Raw genomic sequence first — 22,918 nt, 5'->3', positions numbered from 1 at the left:
CGAGGCGGGGTGATGGGCAGGGGGACGAGGCTCAGCATCCCCTGGGAACGCCACCAGCACAGGTTCGTTAGCGAGGCGGCAGCTGTAGGCCTTTAAGGTTGCTGTGGAAACGGTGCTGCTCGTTACAGGGAGGAGCCTCCTGCTTCCCAGGCAGGGCCCCCCCCCCCCGACCGCTGCGGGAAGGGGACCCTCGCCCCGGAGACACCCGGGACCTGCAGACCCCGGTGTCTGGGGAGGGAGATGGCGAGGTCATGGCCATGCACATGCAGGCGGGTGGTGTTGGCTTTGCAGCTCCCTGCCGGCCAAGCCCCCTCTGGCACGGACACCCCCCAGCTCGTCCTTGGTGTGGCTGGTGGTGCCAGGCAGGGCTGCACACGCATGGAGACACGCATGGAGACATGCATGGAGACGCGCACATCCCTGCACAGTGTGGGATGCAAGTGTCCACACCTCCCCGGGCAGCGCAGCAGTGCCCCCTCGGGACCCTGTCCTCGCACCTCCGCTGGCACGCGGCCGTGCATGCTGCTGTCACGGGAGCATCCACGTGTGCCCAGGTACCTTCCTGCACCCCAGCCTGGCACCTCTGCTCAGCCCGGCACCGGGGCCGCGGTGCCATGCTGCCTGCCCTCCCCGGCATGGGGACCACGGGCTGCAGAACGTGCCGAGGCAGAGCCCCCGGCTGCAGCCCCCCGGGCGGGTCGGTGAGGCCTCGGTGCTGCTCTCAGCTCTTGGAGTTTTAATGAGGTAAATGGTATAAAAAAAACCTCCATTTGCCCTAAATGCCCATCCCTGCGTGAAGCTGCTGCGGCGCAGCCCGCACCCACCCCGGGAGCTGGGCAGGGGGCTGTGGGGCTGGGCACACGCGCCTGGGCTGGGCACGTGGCAGCGGCAGGAGGAGGAGGACGAAGGCGTTTTAGCACATTTGCAATCATTTCCCTCCTCCCCCCCAAGTTTACAGCTTACCTCAGCGGCTTATCAGCCTCCAATCTCATTAAATCAGGCAAATTGTAGCATCTGATATTTTATGGGGATTAAGGTGTGCGCCCAGACTCTATAATTATCAGCAAAGATGTATTTACAATACCTTGTTGCTAGTAAACAAAAAATAACTTCAGATCAAAGTGCTTTTACAGGGAAATAAATCTGCGGATAGAGCCCTGCTGCGGCACGCGGCGGGGAGACGTCGGCTCTGCCCGGGGTGGGTGGGCATTGCGGGGGGACGCGCTGGGGGCGGTTTGGGGATGTCCCTGCTCCCATGTGGCTGCTGTGGTTCCCATGTGCTGGGGCTGTCCCCAGGCTGGTGCCCTGTGCCTGGGTCTCTCTTGCTGGCATTTCCCGTGGGTGCCCGGTGGCACCCACCCCTCCAGCTGCGGCTCCGCTGGGGTGGGGGGGGATTTCCACTCCAGAGACCTCCCCACACGCCTGCTGACGCAGGACCGGGACTTATCGTCACATGCCTGTGAGCGGCGGCGGTAGCACCTTGCCCCTCCATTTTTCACCGTGGTGGGAGCGCTGCGGATTACCGATGCGGTAATGCTGGTTTATTGCTGCCTGAAGTGGATTTATCAGCACGGTGGGGCCCGGGCTCGCCGCCGGTGTAAATCACTGCAGCGTGGCTGGCACGAGTGTGGTGGCTGCCTCCCGCTGGGCCAGGGCGTTCCAGCCTCCCCGGGGCTTTTCGTGGCCAGGTTTCCTGTGGGGTCGTACCCTGCACACCCCGGCTCAGCGTCCCTTCTCCGTCTCACTCTCCTGCCTGGTGTGGTGGAACAAGGGAAAAATGGTGATAATGCCACAGACGTCCTCCGGAAAGGGCTCTGAGGCAGATGAAAAGCCCTACTTAAGAGTGAGGCCATTATTATTAAAAACTCGGAGCGAGGCTGTAAATTCAGCCGACACAGCTATTACGGGAAATGAACCTGCTCCTGTGCCGGATCCAAGGCTGCCCGGGTGCGGGATGGGGACAGGAGAGCGGGGCTGGATGGCAGTGCAGCTGCTGGCTGGGTCATGTCTGCAGCCTTTGGGGCAGCATGGCCGGCGGGGGCAAAGCCTCTTGGCAGACACCAGCTCCATCTGGGCTCACTGGGATGATTTCTTGGCTTTTCTGGGAAGGTCGGAGGTGTGCAGGAGGGGACCTGGGGCACGGGTCTCCCCCGAGCTGGAAAGGAAGTGGCTGAGGATTGCAAAAAGGCTGAGGCCTGGCTGAAGCTCAGGACAGGGGTGATGCAGGCTGTGAGGAGCAGGGCAGGGGCTGGTGCCAGGGTTGGGTGTGGGGAGAGGGACCACGGGGCTGGGCAGGACCCGCTGTGACCGTCCTGGCACAGGGTGGCTGTGCCCATCTGGGAAGTGTCCACGGGAATATTGCACCTTGGCAAAGGTTAAATTAAAATAAAAATAACCCGCCGCCATTTGTCGCCCGGTGCCTGCCGCCAGGTCAGCAAAAGGCAGAGCTGCCACGGCTCCCGCTCCATCGAGAGACCTTTGCCACCGGCATTGCCACCCCACAAGCAGGACAGCCCTGGGGCTGGCAGGATGCGGGTACCCAGCATGGCAGAGCTGGGTGTGGGGCCAGGCAAGGGGTCCTGTGGGGACATGGGGGGCCGTGGCCATGGGCTTGTGGTGCTGCCTGCGCCCGGCTCGGGAGCTTCTGCAGGGGAACGAGCTTTGATATAAATATCTTTTTGCTCAGCGCACGACCTACTTTCCAGACAATGCCATTAGCCTCCCGACTCCCTCATTCATCTTCCGCCGTCCTCCCCCAGCCCGCCCCATGGCAGCACCCGCGCCAGCGCTGCACGCCCGGCCATGACGCGGTGAGGCATGATGGGCACCCGGCTCGGTGGCACCCTGGGGACCCCCGTGCTGGGGCTCGGGGCCAGCTGGCGGCCCCGGGCTGGCAGGGGGCTCTTGCTGCCTGGCCCCTGCCCCTTCTCTGGCTTCGCAGGTGATGGCCAGGTCCCCTTTGGGGTTTCTCCACCCCATGCCAGAGGGTGCTCAGCTCTGTCATCCCTTCCCGCTGCCCCAAGCCCTGTTCCCTGGCACAGTCCATGCCCTGGCTGGTGAACAGCCTCATCCAGGGCCAACCTCATCCAGGGACAGCCTTGTTGGGAACATCCTTGTTGGGGCGGGGGGCATGGTGAAGCAGGCAGCAGCCAAGCACTGGCTCTGGGCTGGCCCATGGGCAGCATGTGGGGGCCAGGGCCCCTCCTGAGCTCCCCCCGGAGCATCCCTGGAGCTGGGTCCAGGCACGTGGTTCATCCGGGACGATCCCACGGGAGCTCCCACATGGCAGCAGAGGCTGTGCCGCGCAGTTGGCGAGCGGCTGGTGGGATTAGAGGCAGGTTGGGCAGAGAGTGCTCAGTCCCACCGGTGTGGGGCTGCCTGTCCCCCCTGGCCCCCAGTGACAGCCCTGGCATGGTGTCGTGGTTTCCAGCTCTTTTCCCCTGAGAGCTGGAAACGCCTGCCCGGGAGGCAGGCATCCCCGGGGCCCACTGCCCGCACACCTCCATGTGCCCCGGGGCCAAGCCCTGCTCCTCCCCTGCAGCTAAAATTAAATATTCAATTTGTATTGCTGGTAAATCCTGTAAATCTCTTTTATCTCTAAGCTCTTGTAGCAGGAATATCGGTGGTGTAATCTTTGCGGGGGCCCATCCCGCCACCCTTTGCAGCTCCCCGGCTCAGGCCATGCTCCCCTTTCCCCACATCTCCTGGTGGGATGCTTCGGAGGCTGGTGGTGGAGCGGGACCCCAGTGCCCGCAGCAGAGCACCCCACGGCACTCGCCCTGCCTGCGCTGCCTGCTGCTGGGCCAGGGTGCGCCTTGTCCCCAGGCTGTGCGTGAGGGGGATGCCAGTGCCTGGGACACCGACGTGGTCCCACCAGAGTGTGCCCCATCCCCGCCGTGCCCCTGGCTCACCAGCCGTGTCCCCCCCCTCACTCTGCCCCTGCGCCGGGCCCACGCTAAGAGCATTGTGCAGAATTATGTATTTAAATATTTAGGTTTTCATCAGCTTTGCAAATTAAGCCCATCCATTAAAGCGGCAGTTTGGGTTCTCTGCTGGTGAGCTGGGCTGCAGCGTGCCCCGGGCTCCCTGTGTCTGTCCCAGCCCTGGCCCCAAGGGACCCCGGGGGGGGGAATCCAGCCTGGGAATGGGGCATGGTGCCCTGGAGCATCCCTGCTGGCGCAGGGACCAAGGGCTCTGCTTCCTTGCCATTCCCAGGTCCTGCTTGCTGGAAACCCCGGCCCCTGCGGCCCCACTGCGGGAAGAGCCGCGGGACGGGACGGTGGCTCAAAGGGAACTGGTTGGGGTGGGTGTTCTTTGAGGTCGGAGCAGAGGGTGCTGTGTGCCGGGGAAAGTGGGGTGTGGAGAAATGCGGGTGGGAGGTGCAAGCCCTGGCAGCGCCTGGCGGGAGTGGAGCCAGGGATGGAAATGCCAGCATGCCCGGGCGCTTGGCGGGGATGGGCAGGGGTGCCCAGAGATCATCGCTGCCGCCGTGCCGCCCCGAGCTCACCAAAGCAGCTTTTGAGTGATCCCTGGCTTAAGTCATTACACCGCGTGGCCCTGGAGATAAGTGGCTTTTTAAGGCCAGGCAGCACAGCCCATCCTGCCGGGAGCGTGGGGCTGGGGAGGGTGACATGGCGCAGCCCAGGGGGGCAGGTGGGGAAACGGGGTTTCCCCGGCACCCTGGCACAGCTGGCAACGCCTGGGGGGCTGCCGTGGCCCCCATAATCCTGGAAAGGGTCCTCTGGTGGGGGCAGGTCTAATTCCTGGGGGTGCACGGAGCCCACCGCCCGCCGGGGGCTGTGCTGGGCACTGGAGCAAGGTGCCCGGTGGGGACATGGGCAGAGCCCCCCGGGCGAGCATGACGCCGGGGGATGCCCCTGCTCATCCCTTCCTGTTACTGCAGGTAAATGTTGGGTGCGTTGCTCTCATGTCAGCTCTCCGTCCCGCCGGGCTCCCCGGAGTCACCTGCAGATCCCCCCGTTCCACCAAGCGCTGGAGGGGCACTGGGGGGCTGTGCCGCCTGCTGCTGGCCCCAGGCAGCGCGGGCAGATGTCGAGCGCGTCCGTGGGAGGGAAGCTGTCCGTGGGCATAACCAGTGATGGGTGCTCATCCGTGCGGCACAGCATCCGTGAACCCTGCGCCACCTGGTACGGGCTGGGGTCCTCGGGGCCCTGCCTGGCCTGGGGGTCCCTCTGGGGTGGTCTCCAGACTCAGTTGGCTGCACTGCTGCCGCTCTGGCTGAGGGGTCCCACCTCTGGCAGTCGTCTCCCCATGTGCCCGTATCCCGGCTTCCGTAGGCAGGATGAGCATCGCTGCAGGGCCAAGCGGGACGGAGGTGCCTGTGCCTTGGGGACAGTCACCCCGGCCAGCCCTGCCTCTGCCCCCGTCCACCCAGGGATGGCGTGGCCCCTTCCCTGTGCCACCTCTTTCCTTCTCAGCCAACTTCTTTGCAGGCTCTGGCTGCCAGCCCCGGCTGCTCCCCACTTGTAGAGGGCTTTTGGAGACGTGGTTCTTCCACTAAGATCCAGGTTTGGGCTTTGCAGGGCTGGAGTGCCAGGCTCCCTGCTCCCTGGCTTTGCCCCAGCAGCGCTGGGATGCTCTGGCTCCCTCCAGCTCCGGGATGCTCTGGCTCCCTCGCACGTGCCGGCAGAGGACCGTGGCTCTTGCCCTGGGGGAATCGTCTCTGGGGACCAGGGTGTCCGGGCAGGCGGTGCTGGGCTGCGCGTGCTCTGTGGGGCGGGGGGTCCCGCTCCCCCCGTGGCGGCGGCCGGAGTCACCTGCGTTGCGGCGGGGAGTCCCAGTGCTGGCGGCCGTGCCGGGATCCCTGGCAGCTGGGGCGCGTCGTGGCCGTATTTCCTCGCTCTGCTCCAGGAGTAATTGCTCAGATGGGGACCTGGGGCAACTCCCATCCCTCTCCCGGCATGGTAATGAGTCAAGAAGACTCAAAGACAAATGGCTCATTAAGAAGCAGTGCTGCATTGCAGGATTTTTCATCCCACCAACCGCTGCATCAGCAGAGGCAGCACCTCTCGCGCTCGCTCTCCCCAGCCCTGGAGAAGGAGCTGTCAGGCAGCCGGTGCCAAAATTAATCATGTGCTTAATAACCTGCCCCTCCCGTCGAACGGCTCGTCCTCAGCCTCCCCGTGGAGTGGGGCGGCAGCGCTGGGTTTGAGCCCCGGGGCGCCATGGGTTTGGTGCCTGGGAAGTGCCCGTCGGTGCGGAGGGACATGCCGGGGCAGGGCTGAGCCAGGGGAGATGCCCCCCGCCATTGGGGTGCCAGGACCCGTGGCCCAGCTCCGTCAGGGTGCCTGCCGGCAGTGCTGGGCAGCACGATGCTGCCGGCCCCTCTCGGGGGCCTCGGTAAACACTTCTTGCCCCGCTCACATTTGCAATTCTTCAGCTGGTACTTGTCCTCCATGACTTTTTAAAAATCTCACCTCATCCCTTATTTACAGCGGTGGCGGTTGGTTCCTGCCCCTCGCAACCTTCTCCAGGCAGCGCCTGCCTGCTGCCCGCTCGCCTTCCTTTCCTTAGCAGATTTGGTTTCCTCATTGCATTGAGCCCCTTTGCTGCCATCTTTGCATCCTGCTCACTCCCTTTTCCCCTTTCTCCTTTCCCCCTTCCCTTTCCTTTTCACTTTTCCCCTTTCCCTTTTCCTCCCCTTTCCTCTTCCCCTTCCCCTTTCCCTTTCCTTTCCCCTTCCCCTTTTCCCCTTTTCCTTCCCTTTCCTCTTTTCCCCTTTCCCTTTCCCTTCCTCTTCGCCTTTCACTTTCCTTTCCTCTTCCTTTTCCCCTTATCCCTTTCCCTTCCCTTTTCCCCTTATCCCTTTCCCTTCCCTTTTCCCCTTTCCCCTTCCACTTCCCTTTCTCCCCTTTTCCTTCCCTTCCCTTCCCTTCCCTTCCCTTCCCTTCCCTTCCCTTTCCCTTTTCCTTTCCCTTTTCCTTTCCCTTTTCCTTTCCCTTTTCCTTTCCCTTCCCTTTCCCTTTTCCTTTCCCTTTTCCTTTCCCTTTTCCTTTCCCTTTTCCTTTCCCTTCCCTTTCCCTTCCCTTTCCCTTCCCTTCCCTTTCCCTTTTCTTTTCCCTTTTCTTTTCCCTTTTCTTTTCCCTTTTCCCTTCCCTTTTCCCTTCCCTTTTCCCTTCCCTTTTCCCTCCCCTCCCCTCCCCTCCCCTTCCCTTCCCTTTCCCCTTCCCTTCCCTTTCCCCTTCCTCTCTCCCTTCCCAGCTCTTACTTACCAGGGTGCCAAACCTCTCCCTAACAACACTCCTCCCTGCCTGACACAGCTAATGAACCAGCAGTGAGCTGCTTTCAGCTAATTCAACTTTTAAGAAAATAATGACTCGGCGCAGAATTATGCACTAAATTAGGCGATCTCTTACTAAGCCCCTCTTTTTTTTTTCCACAGGCTGAGTAAATTTTACTAATACAGCCTAATAAAATAACAGAGCAATTAGTAATAAAATAAAATGTTTGCTTTCCACAATCCTTCTCGCTTACAACGAGTTGGGAAAAAGTAAATAGATTAAAAGCACGGCGTAAACGACCTGGCAGTATTCCATATTTATTTTCTTCCGACGGCTGTAGATCAAATTTGCTCAGCTCCGAAGTGGGAAGACCACTTTATTTTATTTTTTTTTCCAGGCTCCGGCTCGCGCGTGGTTCCAGGCGCTCACGCTGCGTGTTTGTTCTCTCCTGCTTTCATCCCCAGCCATAAAGATCCCCAGCAGGACCCGCGCTGGCAAAACCTCGTGCTAATTTGCAAAGCAGAACGGGCCGAGCTCATGCCTCTGCCGGGCTGGCGGCTGGGAAAAAAAATCCCTTTGCTCGCGCTGGAAAAGCGGGGTGGCGGGAGGAGGCTTTGTGGAGCATATGGCCGGATCCAGAGCAAATCAAAGTCAATGGCAAGGTGGCTGCTGGGCCGGCTCCGTCGCCCGCTGGCAGGGAATTGCATAAGAGGCTGGGGCTGGGGCTGGTTTTTGGGGCTAAGCTGGGCAAAACACGTGTCCGCGGCCGTGCGGAGCCGTCCCCATCGCTACTGGTGCAGGCAGCGCTGCCTACGGGGTGGCCTCAGGGGAGGAGGGAAGGCTGAGCTGCTAAAAAAATACACGGGGAGCGGGGTCAGGCTGGTTTTGGGGAGGAACAACCCTTGCTCTTCCTCCCTGGGCTTCATCCCCCTCATGTCGCTCCCCCAGAGCCTGCTGCCCCCGGGAGACCCAGCGCGGAGGAGCCACCGCCGGCCGGGGCCATGAGGACAGCATCCCCCTGAGCGCCGGGCGGTAAGTGCCACCGACGGGACCCTGGCACGTGCTGCCCATGGCGGGGGCTGCTTGGGAAGGGTGGGGAGCCAGGACCCCCTGGGCGCAGGGCCATCAACCCCAGCTCTTGGAGTTTGACCTGGAAATCTTGGAAAGCCCAGCTCCGCCCCGTGCCAGGGTGGTTTGCCGGGAAGCAGAACCGCCTCTACCCAAGCGCCCCTATGGGAAATTAAGTGAGGGGGCTGAGTTTTGGCACGGCCCACAGTGCTGGGGGGCTACAGGCCCCTCTCCTCCCTGTGCTGGCCCTCACAGTGGGGGGAGACGTGGCAGGAGCAGGTGTCAGAGGGAAGGTGGCAGAGGGGGGAATTGCTGGTGGGAGTTTCTCCAGGCTTTGGATGCAATAAAGGCAAGAAGTGAGTTATTTGTAATGGTAATTACGCTCTTCCAGTTTATCCTAGCACATAATTGTGTGGGCGGTAGGTTCCCACTGGTGGTAATTACCCTGGTGTTAAATGGCACAAAATTCAGCCGGGCTGGGTTTTTCCCCCTGTTTTGAGTCTGCATTTTGGTGTCGCATGGCCCCTCCTTCCCGAGGGCTGTGCAGCGTGAGCTGCCATAAGTCTGGTGCAGCTCCGGCTCTCGGCCGCGGCCACGAACCATGCTCCGGCCATCTCCCCTGCCCCGCAGCGCAGTCTGTGCTGCCCACCCTGGACTGGGGAGAGGAGTGGGCTCAGCGGCTTCTCCTGCCCTCTGCATGTGGCCATCCCCGCCGGGACATGGGATGGGGACCCTTGTCCATGCTGCCTGTGCTGAGACCCACAGCATCGCTCCCAACGCCTTCCCCATCCCCAGGGTGCCTGCGGGTGCCTGACCAGGACACAGGCACCTGTGTGGCTTTGGCAAGCTGGTGCTGCCCGGGATGTAGCATCCTTCACCATGGCATGTCCCCATCCTCTGCCAGGGCATGTCCCCATCCTCTGTCCCATCCCGCTGCCCTGTGGCTGCGGGAGAGCTGCGGCGCTGCCTCGCCGGTGCGGCGGCGGGGCCCAGCTTTGTGTAATTCCTCCCCCAGCGGAGCACAAAAGCCCGCCAGGCTGGTGGTGACGGGCTGCTCAGCTATTTTGACTCCTTCTTCCCGCCACAGCGGCAATATTTGGATCAGCTGAGAGCTTCCCTCCCCGAGCAGGAGATGGTAGCTCAGCCCGTGGAGGCAGAGCCGGGCTGGGAGCCTGTCTGTCTGCCCGTCCGTCCGTCCTGCTGCCGGTTGCCGGCTCGATGCTGGGGCAGTGGAGGCAGCCCCCTCCCACGCTGCTCTGCCCGCTCCTAATAGCAGCTCTCCTGGGAAGGGAGAGGCATTTCTTTTTGTAAGAGGCTGCAGCATCCTTCGGTTAAGATGCAGCAATTAGGGAGCCTCGTTAGAGCAGGAGCGCGATTGTGAGGGCGGGGGGAGAGGCGCGGGACCGAGCCATCCAGCCTTGAAGCCGGGAAGGAAGAAGGCGGCGGCGGCGGCTTATTAGGGCAGACGTGTTCCCCGGGCGCTGCCGCGGCCCCGTCTGCCGCTCGCCACCAACGCGTGCCTCACCGCCCGCCCCCGCGCCCCTGGGGGCCCCCAGCCCTGCTCCACTCCCGGCGCTCCTCGGGCACGCAGCCCCTCCCGGCATCCCTCATTCCCAATCCCCGCGTGTCCCACGGATCCCGTGTACTGAGGGGACCGTCCCACGGTCACCTTTCCCTGCAGCCAGACTCGGAGACAGGCTGCCCACAGCACTCTGCCCGAATATGATAACAGGAGCATTAACGATGCCTGTTAATTAGCCACACTACACTAGGGAATAAGTAATTTCCTCATTTACAGTCATACCAAAGGCTGAGCCTTTGAGGGACCGTAAGGAAGACAAACCTCTGTGGGTGTGTGCAGCCCCACTGCTCCGGTGTCCCGGCAGCCGGCGCGGGGCTCAGCCCGGCTCGATGCCGTCCATCCTCCCACTTCCACCTGGGAATGCCCTGCACGCAGCGCAGCCGCCTCCGCTCCCTGGCTCTCCATCCGTGGGGGTCAGCGAGGCAGCGGGGGCTGGCGGGATGGCCGGTCGTGGGTCTCCATCCACAGCCGGGTGCAGCAGCCGGGGCTGCGTGAGGAGGATGGGCTGGATGGAGACATCAGAGTGCGGCCCCCCCGCGCCCCGCGGCAGCTCATTAGCGGCTCTGTGAATCGCAACGGTTGAAAAACTCAGCCAGAACCGTTTTCCTAATGGAGAAACACTTCATAATATTTGGTGTCGGAGAAGAAAACAAGTTTCTGATGATGGCAGCGTGTCCTCCCTCGCCGTCTGCAGGCCCTGTGCTGCCTGCATCGCTGCCGGCAGTGCCTTCTCCTTCCCATTCCACCGTTGCGCTGCCCTCTCCCAGCAGACAAGCTGGGGGTGACCCTGGGTGCCTGGTCCTGGCGCCGTGCCCGCCTCGTCTCGTGGGGAACCAGGTTTTTGGGACCCCAGCCCGGCTTCACAGGGGCTCAGGTGGGGCCGAATCCTGCCCTGGGAGCTTCCCAGCACCCTCAGTTGGTTCCTGTGGGATGGTCCCAACATTTTGCTGGCGTGGGGGACATGGCGGGGAGTGTGACGCCATGCCTGTCCCTGTCCCCACAGGTGAGCCCGCAGGGATAACCCTGCAGGATGCCGAGGCTACGGGGCGGGTGCTGACACCATGAAGGGCTACCATGGGGAGCGTAGCCAGGCACAGCCCTCCTCTGGCCACCGCTGCCGCTGCATCCCAGAGAACTGCGAGCATCCCGCCGACTACATCCAACACGGCCCCGAGGGCCGGCCGCCGTACCTCCTCAGCCCCAGTGAGCCGTGTTCCCTGGAGCATCCCTACTGCCCAGCGCGGAGCCCCGGCGCGGCCAGTGAGTGCCCGGGCGGGCCCCTGAGCGAGCCGCCCTCCACCAGCGCCAGCAGCACCTTCCCGAGGATGCACCACGCGCAGCAGCCCTACGACTCCTGCGACGAATGCATGGCGACCGCCCACCCCGCCAGCAAGATCAACCGCCTGCCCCCCACGCTGCTGGACCAGTTCGAGAAGCAGCTGCCGCTGCACCACGACGGCTTCCACACGCTGCAGTACCCCCGGGCCGGCGGCGCCGAGCCCCGCAGCGAGAGCCCCAGCCGCATCCGTCACCTCGTCCACTCCGTCCAGAAGCTCTTTGCCAAGTCCCACTCCCTGGAGGCGCCGGCCAAGCGGGACTATAACGGCACCAAGATGGACGGCCGCGGGGACGGCTACCACCACCACCACCACCACCACCACCATCACCATCACCAGTCCCGCCATGGCAAGCGCAGCAAGAGCAAGGACCGCAAGGTGGACTCCCGGCACCGGTCCAAGATGATGGGCTGGTGGAGCTCCGACGACAACCTGGACAGCGACAGCAGCTACATGGTGTCCGGCCGGCACGCTGCCGACCAGGGCACCCAGTACTGCGTGGACGCTCCTGAAAGTGCCTTCAGAGACTTGACCTTGAAGAGTCTAAAGGGCGGCGGGGAAGGAAAATGCCTGGCCTGTGCTGGCATGTCCATGTCTCTGGATGGCCAGACGCTCAAGAGGAGCGCCTGGCACACCATGACCGTCAGCCAGGCCCGCGAAGCCTACCCCAGCGCCGGCGGCACTGAGAAGACCTTGATGCTTCAGGAGGCAAAGGCCAAAGACCGAGCGTACCAGTACCTGCAGGTGAGGGGCCAGGCAGGGCGGGGGGCTGCCGCCTCGGGGACTGCAGCCGGCGATGCCGTGGGGCGAGCCAGGGCTGGGACCCTCCATCCCGGCAGCCCGCAGTGGCGCAGGGATGCTCCAGCTCCGCTCCATGTCCCCAGTGCCTGTGCCCCATCCCCTGGGGTCCCACGCTGGTCCCCGCTGTCCCCTCGCCGGCAGTGCAAAGCCCCGTCTGCTGCCTCCCGCCCCTGTGCCCGCTGGATTTGGGGTCAGACCGGCTCTGTTGGCTCAGGGTGGACGGTGGCCCTGCGCCCGCTCCCTCCTCGCAGCTTTTATCCTGCTTGTGCCTGGCTGGGTGCCACAGCCTGCCTCGTCACTGGGCTCCCTTCTAGGTCACCCCCCCTTCCAATTAAAAACTAATTAACTCTTCTCTCCCTTTCCCGGGGGAAGGAGACAGGGAGCGGCAATGCCGTGCTACCCGGGGGCGAGGGCTGGCCGGGGCTCTGCCAGCAGTGGGGGCATTGGGGCAGGGTGACAGCCCCGCCACTCTCCCCATGGGTTGCAGGGGACGCCGTCCCACTGCCACAGCCCGGTAAGGACCCCGTGGTGCCGGCGTCAGCGGCGTGTGGTGGGACTGGCAGCTGCCACGTCAGCCAGGCGGCTGCACGGGCATGGGTGGGATTTGGCCCGGCCGCGCCTGCTGGGGGGGCTGCCAGGTGGGAGCAGCTGCGCTGGCCCGTGTTTTGGGGCAGGGGAGCCATGCTGGCACGTGCACACCAGGCTTGGGCCATGCGTGCACACCGGATTCGGGTCATGCATGCATGCTGGGCTCGGGCTGGCATGTGCCACATGGCAGGCACAGGGCTCGGCTCCGCGTCCCGGCCATGGGACCCCAACCACTGCGTCCTCCCACGCTTGCCTCCTGCCCCAGGTGCCGCAGGACGAGTGGAGCGGGTACCCAGCGGTGGGCAAGGACGGGGAGATCCCCTGCCGGCGGATGCGCAGCGGCAGCTACATCAAGGCCATGGGCGATGAGGACAGCGCCGACTCCGACGCCAGCGCCAAAGTGTTGCCCAGGGCGGCCACGCGGCGAGACAGCTACCGCCGCTCCTCCAGCGCCGACCAGGCCAGGACCAAGTAAGGGCTGTCACCTCCCAGCCCTGTCTCAGCACCGCAGGTGGCAGCGGGGCCATGGGCTGGGGGTCCCCGGGAGCAGCCGGGGGGGACACGGCTGCACTGGGCTTTGGGATGGGACCCGCTGCTGCAGCTGTGAGCAAAGGTTGGGGAGGAGAGGCACGTTCAAAATGAGAAGGCTGGGATGTGACCCAGTCCTGGCGGGTGACAGGCTGGCTCCTCATCCATGGCCCTGCTGTGTAACCCCCTGGTGGCCCTGCATTGCTGGGGGACAGGTCAGGACAGCATTTCGGGGCAGTTAGGAGCGTGGGCAGTGGTGGTGGCCAGCGGGAGTATCGCTGCGTTTCCGAATGCTCTGCTTGAATGTGTTGCTTTTGGTGCAATCCCTTCTATTCCCACTGTCTCTCATTAGGTTTGCAAGTAGGCACTATTCTGATTCATATATCTGTAACTGTCCCAGCTGCTGCACGCCACCGCGAATGCTCCCGCGGGGACAGGGCTACGGGCGTTCCTTCACCACCGGCCAGGTAGGGTCCCATGCCATGGGCGCCGTGGGGCAGGTTGGGGCAGGGGGGTGGCGGATGCTCCTCTGAGCATCTCCTGCCCCGCTCGGCCCCGTCCCCGTCTCGCTGCCCCCAGCCTCACCCACCGCTCTCCCCAGATCAACGATGAGCTCAACCACCAGTTTGAGGCCGTCTGCGAGTCGGTTTTCGGCGAGGTGGAGTCGCAGGCAGTGGAGGCGCTGGACCTGCCCGGCTGCTTCCGCATGCGGAGCCACAGCTACCTGCGGGCCATCCAGGCGGGCTGCTCCCAGGACGACGACTGCCTCTCGCTCTTCTCCATGTCGGCCCCTGCCGGGCCGCCCATCACCAGCAGCATCCTGAAGCCCAGCACCTGTGAGTCCCCGGGGGGTGCTGGGGGCTCTGCCGCGTGAGGGACCCCCGTGTCTCCCAGCCTGCTTTCCCCGGGCACCCATCAAGGGCTGCTGCTGCCCCTGCTCCTGACGCCGGCACAGGACATGAGCATCTTGCTCATGGCTCAGCCCTGATCAGAGGGCTGCTCTGTGTCCCCAGCACCCATCTGCCATTCCCTCCTTCCCTCCGCTTCTTTCCCCCTACTTTGTTTCCCCATCTCCACCCCTTGCCGGGTGCTGCATCAGCGTGGCCAGCATGGGTCTGGGGTGGTTTTCAATCCCATTCTGGGGATGCACTGGCCAAAGAGCCCCTCTGAGCTCCAGCCCGGATCTCAGAGCAAACCCCTGTTCCCCCGGGGCCCCCATTCGCGGCGGGAAATGAGCAAATGTCTGTGTTTTCACGCGCCTTTTCATCCTGCGCCTCTCCCACAACAGCCTTCAGTTACAGAAAAGCTCCACCTCCCATCCCTCCAGGAACCAAAGCCAAACCCCTCATCTCCGTCACGGCGCAGAGCAGCACCGAGTCCGCCCATGAGAGCTACCTGCCCGGCGAGGTCGCCCGCAGCCCCGCCTGGTCCAAAGACACTGCAGCCCGTTGCAACTCGGCCGAGAGCTTGGAGAGCTCCAAGGTGACGGCCGTGGCCCTCGACCTGCCTCCGGTCCAGCCCCGCGCCGCTCCCAAGCCCTCCACGCTCATCATCAAGGCCATCCCCGGCCGGGAGGAGCTGAGGAGCTTGGCTCGGCAGCGCAAGTGGCGCCCATCCATTGGCGTCCAGGTGGGCTTCTCTCCTCCCTGCGGGCTCTGAGCCGGCTCCGAGCCTGCCCGAGTGGTGCGGGCGATGCTGAGCCTCTGTGCTGCATCTCGGGGCTGCCCTCCAGCGCTCTCCCTCTGCCCCTCGGCAGGTCGAAGCTGTCTCTGACTCGGATACGGAGAGCCGGAGCCAGAGGGAGTTCCATTCCATCGGGGTGCAGGTGGAGGAGGACAAAAGGTACCACACGGCCGGGCTGGGCTGAGACCTGCCGTGCTCGCTGCGCTGGGGGATTGGGTCCCCCTGGGGCTCCCCGAACTGCCCCACAGCATCTTTTCCCTCTCTCCTCTGGCTGAGGCCCCCAGAGCTCAGCACCATCCCCATCCCAGGCTGGATGCCCCCACCTGGGGCAGGATCTGGCCTTCCCTTTGCCCTGGCACCTTGCTGCTGCAAACGGATTGCGCGGGGAAGGGATTTCCCTGCTCCTAACCCGTGCTTGGGTCTCCCCCGCTGGGGCTCAGCCCTGGGCTTTAAGCCCAGCCCAGGCACAGATGAAACCTTTGAGCTTTTCTGCAGCTAAACATGACGTTTTGGCTGTGTGGGAGCGCCGTGTGCCGGGACCTGCATGGCCTGCGGGAGAGGAGCTCCGGCAATGTGCCCACGCAACCCCGGTGCATGCTCCTCTCCATCCTCGGTCCAGCGCCGGTAGCCATGGAAACGGTCTAAGAGCAGAGGGAATGAGGGACCAGCGGGTTGCGGCTGCTCAGGGCTATACCCGCGTCCCCAAATGCTCCAAGATCCAGGCTGGCATCCCCAGCCCCATCCTGCCTGCGGGCATCCCTCACCCTGCCCCTGACCGCCATGGTACCCAGGGAGGACACGAGGCAGCGGGGTTGTCCTCACTGGCCACGAGGGTCCCCACACGCTCTCGCTCTCCGCAGACGAGCACGCTTCAAGCGCTCCAACAGCGTGACGGCAGGCGTGCAGGCGGACCTGGAGCTGGAGGGCTTCACCGGCCTGGCCGTGGCCACCGAGGACAAAGCCCTGCAGTTCGGGCGCCCCTTCCAACGGCACTCCTCCGAGCCCGAGTCCGGCCGGCAGTACGCCGTGTACAAGACGGTGCACACGCAGGGGCAGTGGGCGTACCGGGAGGACTACCAGCTGCAGTACGACACGGTGGAGGTGCCCCGGCGGGATGCCTGGATGGAGCGGGGTTCCCGCAGCCTCCCCGACTCCGGCCGTGCCTCCCCCTGCCACCGCGACGGGGAATGGTTCATCAAACTGCTGCAGGCGGAGGTGGAGAAGATGGAGGGCTGGTGCCAGCAGATGGAGAGGGAGGCCGAGGACTACGACCTGCCGGAGGAAAGTGAGTTGGGGGGTTGCAGGGTTGGGAGAGACTGGGACTCCTGTAGAGCTGGGGGGGCACAGCCATGGTCTTGCAGTGCTCCCAGCTGGGAGCATCTCCCCTGCCAAGGCTAAAGAGGTTGGGTGGGGACAAGAAACACCGGGACACTTTCTGGGACTAGTGGGGTCTGGAGGAGGGAGGAGATGCCACGTGGGCTGGGGGGATCTGAGCTGCCCGGGCTGTCCCGCTGCCCCCAGGGGGGTGCAGGCCCTGCCGTGCCGTGCCGGGGAGAGCTCTGTGCCCCACGGGAGCGCTGACCGTCTGCTCTCCCCCCGCCAGTCCTGGAGAAGATCCGGAGCGCCGTGGGCAGCGCCCAGCTCCTCATGTCTCAGAAGGTGCAGCAGTTTTACCGCCTCTGCCAGCAGAACATGGTGAGTGCCGGGCAGCGGTGCTGCGGGGTTGGCCACAGTGGGCGGGGGGGTCATACCCGTACGTGATGGAAAAGGGACTTTGTAATGCCACAGGGGAGAGCTGGACAGAGAGCCCCCCAGCACTGTGCGGGTGGGATGGCTGCATGGCCAGCAGAGCCGATGTCCCGTAGATGGACATGGATGACACGCTGTTCCTCTGTGCCCACAGGATCCCAACGCGTTCCCCGTGCCCACCTTCCAAGACCTGGCCGGTTTCTGGGACCTCCTGCAGCTCTCCATCGAGGACGTCAGCATGAAGTTCGCAGAGCTCCAGCAACTCAAGGCCAACGGGTGGAAGATCGTGGAGCCCAAGGTAAGGGCAGGGCTCTGCTGCTGTCACTTGTCCCCTGTCACCTCTCCCTCTCTCCTCCTCCCCGAGCACATATGTGCCCAAATTGCTTCTGCCAGTGACTGCTTTCAGCAAACACTTGAAAAACAGAGCTGGAAAAAAACGAGGCTAAAGAAGGGGCTGTTCCCGCGCTGCGGTCTCGTGGCCGGCTCGCTGGGCGTTTCAGGCAGCGCTGCCTGCAAAAGGCCGGGCAGGGTCTCGGCAGGGGCAGGGGCAGCATGCCACAGGCATCTTCATGTCCGTGCAGATGGACAAGGGGACACACAGCCCTGCCTTGTGACTTGGTACAGTGCGGGAGGGGTACAGCGCTGTCTCGCTGGGGCTTTGGCTTGGGCTTGCACATCCCACGTGCCCGCTGGCCATGCCAAGCCCACCGGGACACACGTTCCCCGGAGGTCCTGCCCTGAAGCCCCCATTGTCTGTGCAGGAGGAGAAGAAGGTGCCTCCCCCGATACCAAAGAAGCCGCCACGCTCCAAGGTGCACCCAGTGAAGGAGCGCTCCCTGGACTCAGTGGACCGGCAGCGGCAGGAGGCCCGCAAGCGGCTCCTGGCAGCCAAGCGAGCTGCCTCCTTCCGCCAGAGCTCGGCCACCGAGAGCGCGGACAGCATCGAGATCTACATCCCCGAGGCACAGACCCGGCTGTGACCGCAGCCTCCGCTTTTCTACCCGGACTGGATGGCGCGGCCATAGCTCACTGTGATGGGGGGCCGCGGGGACACCCTGGGGCAGCTCTTGGCCCCACTCACAGCTTCTCTCTTTTCTATCCTAGACCTTTCTCGGATCCGACGGCAGGTGAACACAAGCCCGGTTCTGCCCCATCCCCATGCCCCACGCCCGCATGCCCCTGCCAGCCTCTCCCGGGGTCTGGGGCTCTCCCTCCCTCTGCCCTCCCTGGGGCCGTGTCCCAGCTCTCTGTCCCCTTCCCCCCCCGCAGCCCTTCTGCACCCCCCACTAGCCTGCATCCCAGCCGAAAGAGAGGTGACCCTTGGCCCCCGGCCCTGCCGGGCTGGAGGGGAGGGGGCTGCAGGCAGGCCCCCCCGCCTCTCTGTACTCAGTGCAATCCCCCAGCGCGCAGTGGGGACGGGCCCCCCCCAGCCCCTGCTCGGCCAGAGCCCCCCCAGCCCCACTCCCCGGCCCTGCCGGCACGAGGCTCGGGGACAAGGGGCTCCCGCACGATGCCCCCTCGTGCCTCCGGCTTGGGTGCCATGGGGGACCCAGGGCTCCTTCCCCTATATACATATATAAATATAACCTGAGGAATAAACCAGAAACTACACGTGACCAGCGCTGTGTTCTGGCTGGTGGGACGGACCAGAGCAGCAGAAACCCCCGGTCACGGCGAGCTGCCCCGCTTCCCTCACACGGAGCATCGCGACGCGCTTCTCCTTTTCCCGCTCAACCCTCCTTCCCCATCCGTCTGTCCCTCCATCCCTCCGGCCTTCCCTCCTGCCAGCTGGGAGACCGGGAGCACCTCTGCAGCGTGGTTGGGGAGGGAGGATACGGTTCCCCAATGCCTTGCCACCGGTGGGAGCTGCTTCCCCGGTGTGCGAGCAAGGTGGGAGTGGTGGGGAGACCTGCCCGCAGCCCGTTTGCACCCGCAGTGCTGGCGACCATGGTGGCTCCACCCAGAGACAGCAGGTGGGACAGGCGCATGGACATGGTCAGCATCTGTCCCTTGATTGCGGGGCTGCCAGAGATCACCCCAGGGGGTCACCCCTTCTCCCCGGGCTCCCAGTGCCCCGCAGGGATGGGAGACCCCAGGACGGGGCTGTTGTGGGGACACTCCTTGTGGGGAGAGGGGACACGCCGGGATGCTACCGCTCCCAGCTCCCCCATCACTGCACACAGACACAGGAGCAGGGTGGGGGGGCCCCAAAGGTCCCCTCCAGGGCAGAGCAGTGTGGCAGGACAGGAGGCTGCATCTGCCCCATACCTGTCCCTGTCCCCATCCCTGGTCCCCTCTCCAAGCATCCTGTCCCCCCAACGTCCCTGTTGGTGGCAGAAGTGGGGAGGACCCCCCATCCCTGTCCCCCACCCCGCCATGCCAGCAACTCCACGCAGCATCACCAGCCCAGGCAGGGCCAGTGGGTGCTGGGTAGCTCCCGAAATGTGGGGCCAAACCTCACCCAGGGCCCTCGGGCGGGACGGCGGGATCGGAGGCAGCTGGGGGGGAGCCCAGGTCATGCCCCCCATGTAGGGGGGGGGGCCGGGGCCGAGCAGGGGGACGCCTTGTCGGGAGTCCCTCGCTCCAGGGGGTCTGTCGGTGCTAAACACCTCTGGGATGGCAGCACCCGCTCAGCCACCCAAAGCCCTTTCCCACCCCACTCCCCCCCCCGCACCCCGGATTTAGGGACGTGCCTGGGAAGGCCCCCCCGGCCCCCGCCCCGGCCAGCGCCATGCAGTGACCGTGACACGTGGCTCCCTTTTTATTGTAACGAACCGTCGCAATTAATAAAGATGACTTTGGTTACTCCGGGCCAGCGGCCGGTGCTGGGCTCGCCTTTCCCCCGTCTGCTGCCCCTTCGTGTCCATGGGGTGGGAGAGGGGGGTCCGTGGGGCGGGAGAGGGGCTCTTGTGGGGGCGGGGGCAGATCTCCCTGTGGGGTAGCTGGGGGGTGTCTGCGGGACCCTGTGGGTTTCTGCCAGTGGATCTCCCCGTGGCTCTTTCCCTGGGGATTTCCCCGTGGGTCTCCCTGTGGGCGCCTGCGTGGATCTCCCCATGGCTCTCGCCCCATGGGTCTCCACGTGGGTGTCTCCCTGGGGGTGTCCTCAGGGGTCTCTTCCCATGGGTCGCTCCCTGTGGGTCTCTTCCCGTGGGTCTCCCTGTTGCGCTTTCCCTGTGGATCTCCCCATGGGTCTCCCCATGGGCGGCCCTGGGGGTCTCTCCCGGTGGGTCACCCCGTGGGTCTCTCCCTGTGAGAGTCCCCCTGTGGCTCTCCCCGTGGGGGTCTCCCTGTGGCTCTCTCCCCTAGGTCTCCCCGGGGGTCTCCCCGTGAGCGTCCGTCCCCCTGTGGGTACCTCTCCATGGCTCTCCCCGGGAGTCTCCCCCAGCTCTCCCCGTGGGGGTGTCCCCCCGTGAGCATCTTCCCGAGGGTCTCCCCGGAGGTCTCCTCCCGAGTCACCCCCCATGGGTGTCTCTCCGCGGGTATGTCCCCGTGGCTCTCCCCATGGGCGTCCCCCCGCGATCCCCCTGGGTCTCCCCCGAGTACCGCCGCGGGGCGGCCCCAGCCCGAGCCGCTCCTCCCGCGCGGCGTCTCCCGCGCCGTCCGCCAGGGGGCAGCACGGCTCCGCCGGCCCGCGGGGGCGCCGCTCTCGGCCGCGCGCCCGCCGCTGACCGGAAGGGGCGGGGCCACGGCGGCGGCGGCGGCGGCCGGGCCCAGGTGAGCGGTGCCACCCGGGGCTCGCTCCGGCTCCGGTTCCGGCTGCGGGGGAACCCCGCGGGGGCCGGGCGGGGGTCCCGGCGCGGCCCGGGCGGGTCCCGATTCCGTGTGGGTCAGTGCCGAGGCCCCGGTGCTGCCCGCCCGCTGCGGCCTCTCCCGGGCGCTGCCAGGCCCGCAGGCCTCGGGCGCCGCGGGGCGCCGGGCCCGGCTTGTGACCACCGCGTTTCGTCCTCCCCCTGCCAGGCGCAGCCCCCGGCACCATGTGGTCCGTGCTGTGGGCGGCCGTGCGCTCCAAGGCCCCGTACGTCACGTTCCCGGTGGCCTTCGTGGTGGGGCTAGTGGGCTACCACCTGGAGTGGTTCCTCCGCGGCGACCCCTCGCCCACGGCCGAGGAGGAGAAGAGCATCTCGGAGCAGCGGGAGGAGCGCAAGCTGCAGGAGATCGCGGGCAAGGACCTGACCAAGGTGGTGAGCCTGAAGGACAAGCTGGAGTTCGCCCCTCGGGCCGTGCTGAACAGGAACCGCCCGGAAAAGAGTTAATTAAGTTGTTTGGGCAAATACGGTGCCCTGGAGCGACTGTCCTCGGGGCTGGGGCTGGCCGCTGGAGGGCTGTGTCCCACAGCACCATGCTGGGGATTCCCCTGTCACCTGCACATCTTCCACCAGCCCAGGCACCAGGCTGGTGGAATACGCTACCTGGGCAATACGCTGTGCCCGCTGCTGCTCTTCACCCTCCCAGGGCCCTCTGGAGAGTCAGAGTTTGCCCACCCCACGGATTCGCTTGAGCCACAGCGCCCAAACCTCCTCCTTTGTGTCAGAGCGGGAGGGACCCATGCTTTGGAGGTGGAGCATGCCTGAAACTCAGCAGCTCTCAGCCTTTCCTGGTCCCTGATCCACAAAACCCTCTTGGCCTGGTTCCACCCGTGTCTCTTTAGGTTTGGTGTGAAGATAGAAGAAACTTGGACCTGAGTGACATGGGGTCGGGGTCAGGCTAACTGCGTGTGGCAGGAGGATCTGCTGTCCTTCTTACAGCTCTCCTGTGGCTCCTCATGAACCCCGACCACAGCACCACGGTACCACGTTACCCCCCATGGGAGCCTGAGCAGCGGTGGAGATCTCTGGGGAACCCCTCTCTGCATCGTCCCCAGGCTTCGCAGCGAGGAAGGGGGACAGGGGGAAGTGGAAGTCCTGCCCCTGCTTCCATTGTGGAGCTCTGAGCATGGCAGTAGCTTTGGGCTGGCATGTAGAGAATGGGGAGATCTCTGCCCTGTACAGGAACAGCCAGAATAAACTTCTGTCAGTCCTTGGGCCTCTGTGTCTTCTGCGTCAGCACCTGGCCCTAACCCCGGCTCAGAGTGTGCTTCTGCTCGCCATGTTTTCAAGAAGCAACCCCTTGGGAGAAATGCCGTCGTCGTCCCTGCCAGGCACTCACCTCGGGGCCTGGCAAAGAGGGTGGTGGGCAGGAAGGAGGAGGCGGCACTGAAATCCCAGCCCATGCTGCAGTTGGGCCTCCCTCCCAGCTCCCCCAGCCGCGTCATCTCTTCCCTTCGACCTCCTTATCTAGACAAGAAGGGCTGTGGCAGCGCTGGGTGGGGGCCCGGGGGACTGGGGGGTTCCCGCTGGGCTGCTGAGCAGGGCAGTGCGTGGTGTGAGAGGCTGGCAGCGAGCACTGGGGGAACTGGTGGCCAGCATCCTCTCCAGCCTCGGGTGTCACCAACATGGCAAGACCAAACCCTGGCGAGAGCTGCCCCAGCAGGGCCAGCTGGTAACTGCTGCTGTTTGCCGGCAGCGTGCCGGGGCCGAGCGGCCATAGCCAGGGTTATCACTGTCTCCGCACTTGTTTTTTCCCCTGGTGCCTGAGCGAGGCCTCACCGCTGGCCCGGCCCGGCCTTCCCCTCCCGGGGACGATAAATCTGTCGTGTCTGGTGCAAAGCCCTGAGGTCAGCAGCCAGTTCAGCGTTTCGCCTCGCTCCATCCCGCTTCCTCGGGGCCAGCTCCTGCCCCGCTGACAGCTTTACTGCCGGCGCTGCCCAGCTGTGTTTACTGTCCGACCCGCTGTCCTCGGGCCGGATCATGGCCTAGCACCACCGGGAAATCTCAGGCCTTTGCCGTTGCGGTGTGCGAGAGCAGCTGAGGCTGGGTTAGAGAGTGCAGGAGGAGGCTCAGGTGATGCAAAGGCTCTCCCAGCCGTGCCCCACAGCTGCCTCCTGCACTGGGGGCTCACGGCACCTCTCGTGCCACCACCCCAGTCCCCCTGGCGGGCTGGCACTGTCCCCTGAGCTAACCCTTTCCCGTGGCCTCCTGCTTTCCCAGCCTGGCTGTGGGGTGACGCTGGGCGACAGGCTGTTCCCTATTGTGTGCTGGGGTGGGAACAGTCCTGTCCCTTCCCCCAGCCAGGACCAGCCGGACCCAGCTCGGAAACGTCTTCCGAAATGCCTTTGTTCACCCTGCGACGGAGCGGCTCCCTCGGCTGTTTATAGCCCATTGATCTGTCTGTTCCCAGGACCGGCCGGGCACAATCGGGCTTTGTCGGGGCCTCGCTGCCCCGTTTCCTCCCCTGGGCCCACGCGGTGTCGCTCGGGGGGGCTGCTCTGGGCCAGCGCTGGAACAATGTCCTCGGGAAGGACT

At 64.7% G+C, this 22,918-nt stretch overlaps 2 protein-coding genes across 5 annotated transcripts in view; both read left to right on the top strand.

Annotated features, from left to right (window-relative positions):
* Positions 1 to 19,421, top strand: part of DLGAP3 (DLG associated protein 3) — a 28,138-nt gene extending 8,717 nt beyond the window's left edge. For 2 of the 4 annotated variants that reach the window (XM_074562769.1, XM_074562770.1), the window contains exons 2-12: positions 8,190 to 8,273; positions 10,895 to 11,972; positions 12,883 to 13,088; positions 13,498 to 13,612; positions 13,747 to 13,981; positions 14,434 to 14,774; positions 14,902 to 14,987; positions 15,689 to 16,113; positions 16,432 to 16,523; positions 16,732 to 16,875; positions 17,339 to 19,421. In XM_074562769.1, the coding sequence (XP_074418870.1) occupies positions 10,953 to 11,972; positions 12,883 to 13,088; positions 13,498 to 13,612; positions 13,747 to 13,981; positions 14,434 to 14,774; positions 14,902 to 14,987; positions 15,689 to 16,113; positions 16,432 to 16,523; positions 16,732 to 16,875; positions 17,339 to 17,557 (2,883 nt within the window). In that variant the 5' untranslated portion in view covers positions 8,190 to 8,273; positions 10,895 to 10,952 and the 3' untranslated portion in view covers positions 17,558 to 19,421. Of the gene's footprint in view, positions 1 to 6,451; positions 7,904 to 8,189; positions 8,274 to 10,894; positions 11,973 to 12,882; positions 13,089 to 13,497; positions 13,613 to 13,746; positions 13,982 to 14,433; positions 14,775 to 14,901; positions 14,988 to 15,688; positions 16,114 to 16,431; positions 16,524 to 16,731; positions 16,876 to 17,338 lie in introns of those variants that run through there. The other 2 variants (XM_074562771.1, XM_074562772.1) reach the window with 2 other exon arrangements.
* Positions 19,422 to 20,229: 808 nt separating this feature from the next.
* On the top strand, positions 20,230 to 21,593 carry SMIM12 (small integral membrane protein 12). The gene is made up of 2 exons (XM_074562777.1): positions 20,230 to 20,291; positions 20,535 to 21,593. Exon 2 carries the CDS (start codon positions 20,552 to 20,554, stop codon positions 20,828 to 20,830), a length of 279 nt encoding a protein of 92 aa, XP_074418878.1. The 5' UTR covers positions 20,230 to 20,291; positions 20,535 to 20,551; the 3' UTR covers positions 20,831 to 21,593.
* Positions 21,594 to 22,918: the final 1,325 nt, after the last annotated feature.

This window comes from Larus michahellis, chromosome 19, assembly GCF_964199755.1.
Source record: "Larus michahellis chromosome 19, bLarMic1.1, whole genome shotgun sequence".
NCBI classification, from domain to species: Eukaryota; Metazoa; Chordata; class Aves; order Charadriiformes; family Laridae; genus Larus; species Larus michahellis.
This window is presented reverse-complemented; position numbering and strand designations above follow the sequence as displayed.

What these genes read in the sequence shown, in the direction of transcription:
- SMIM12 (XM_074562777.1), top strand. Translation starts at nt 20,552, where the DNA reads ATGTGGTCCGTGCTGTGGGCGGCCGTGCGCTCCAAGGCCCCGTACGTC.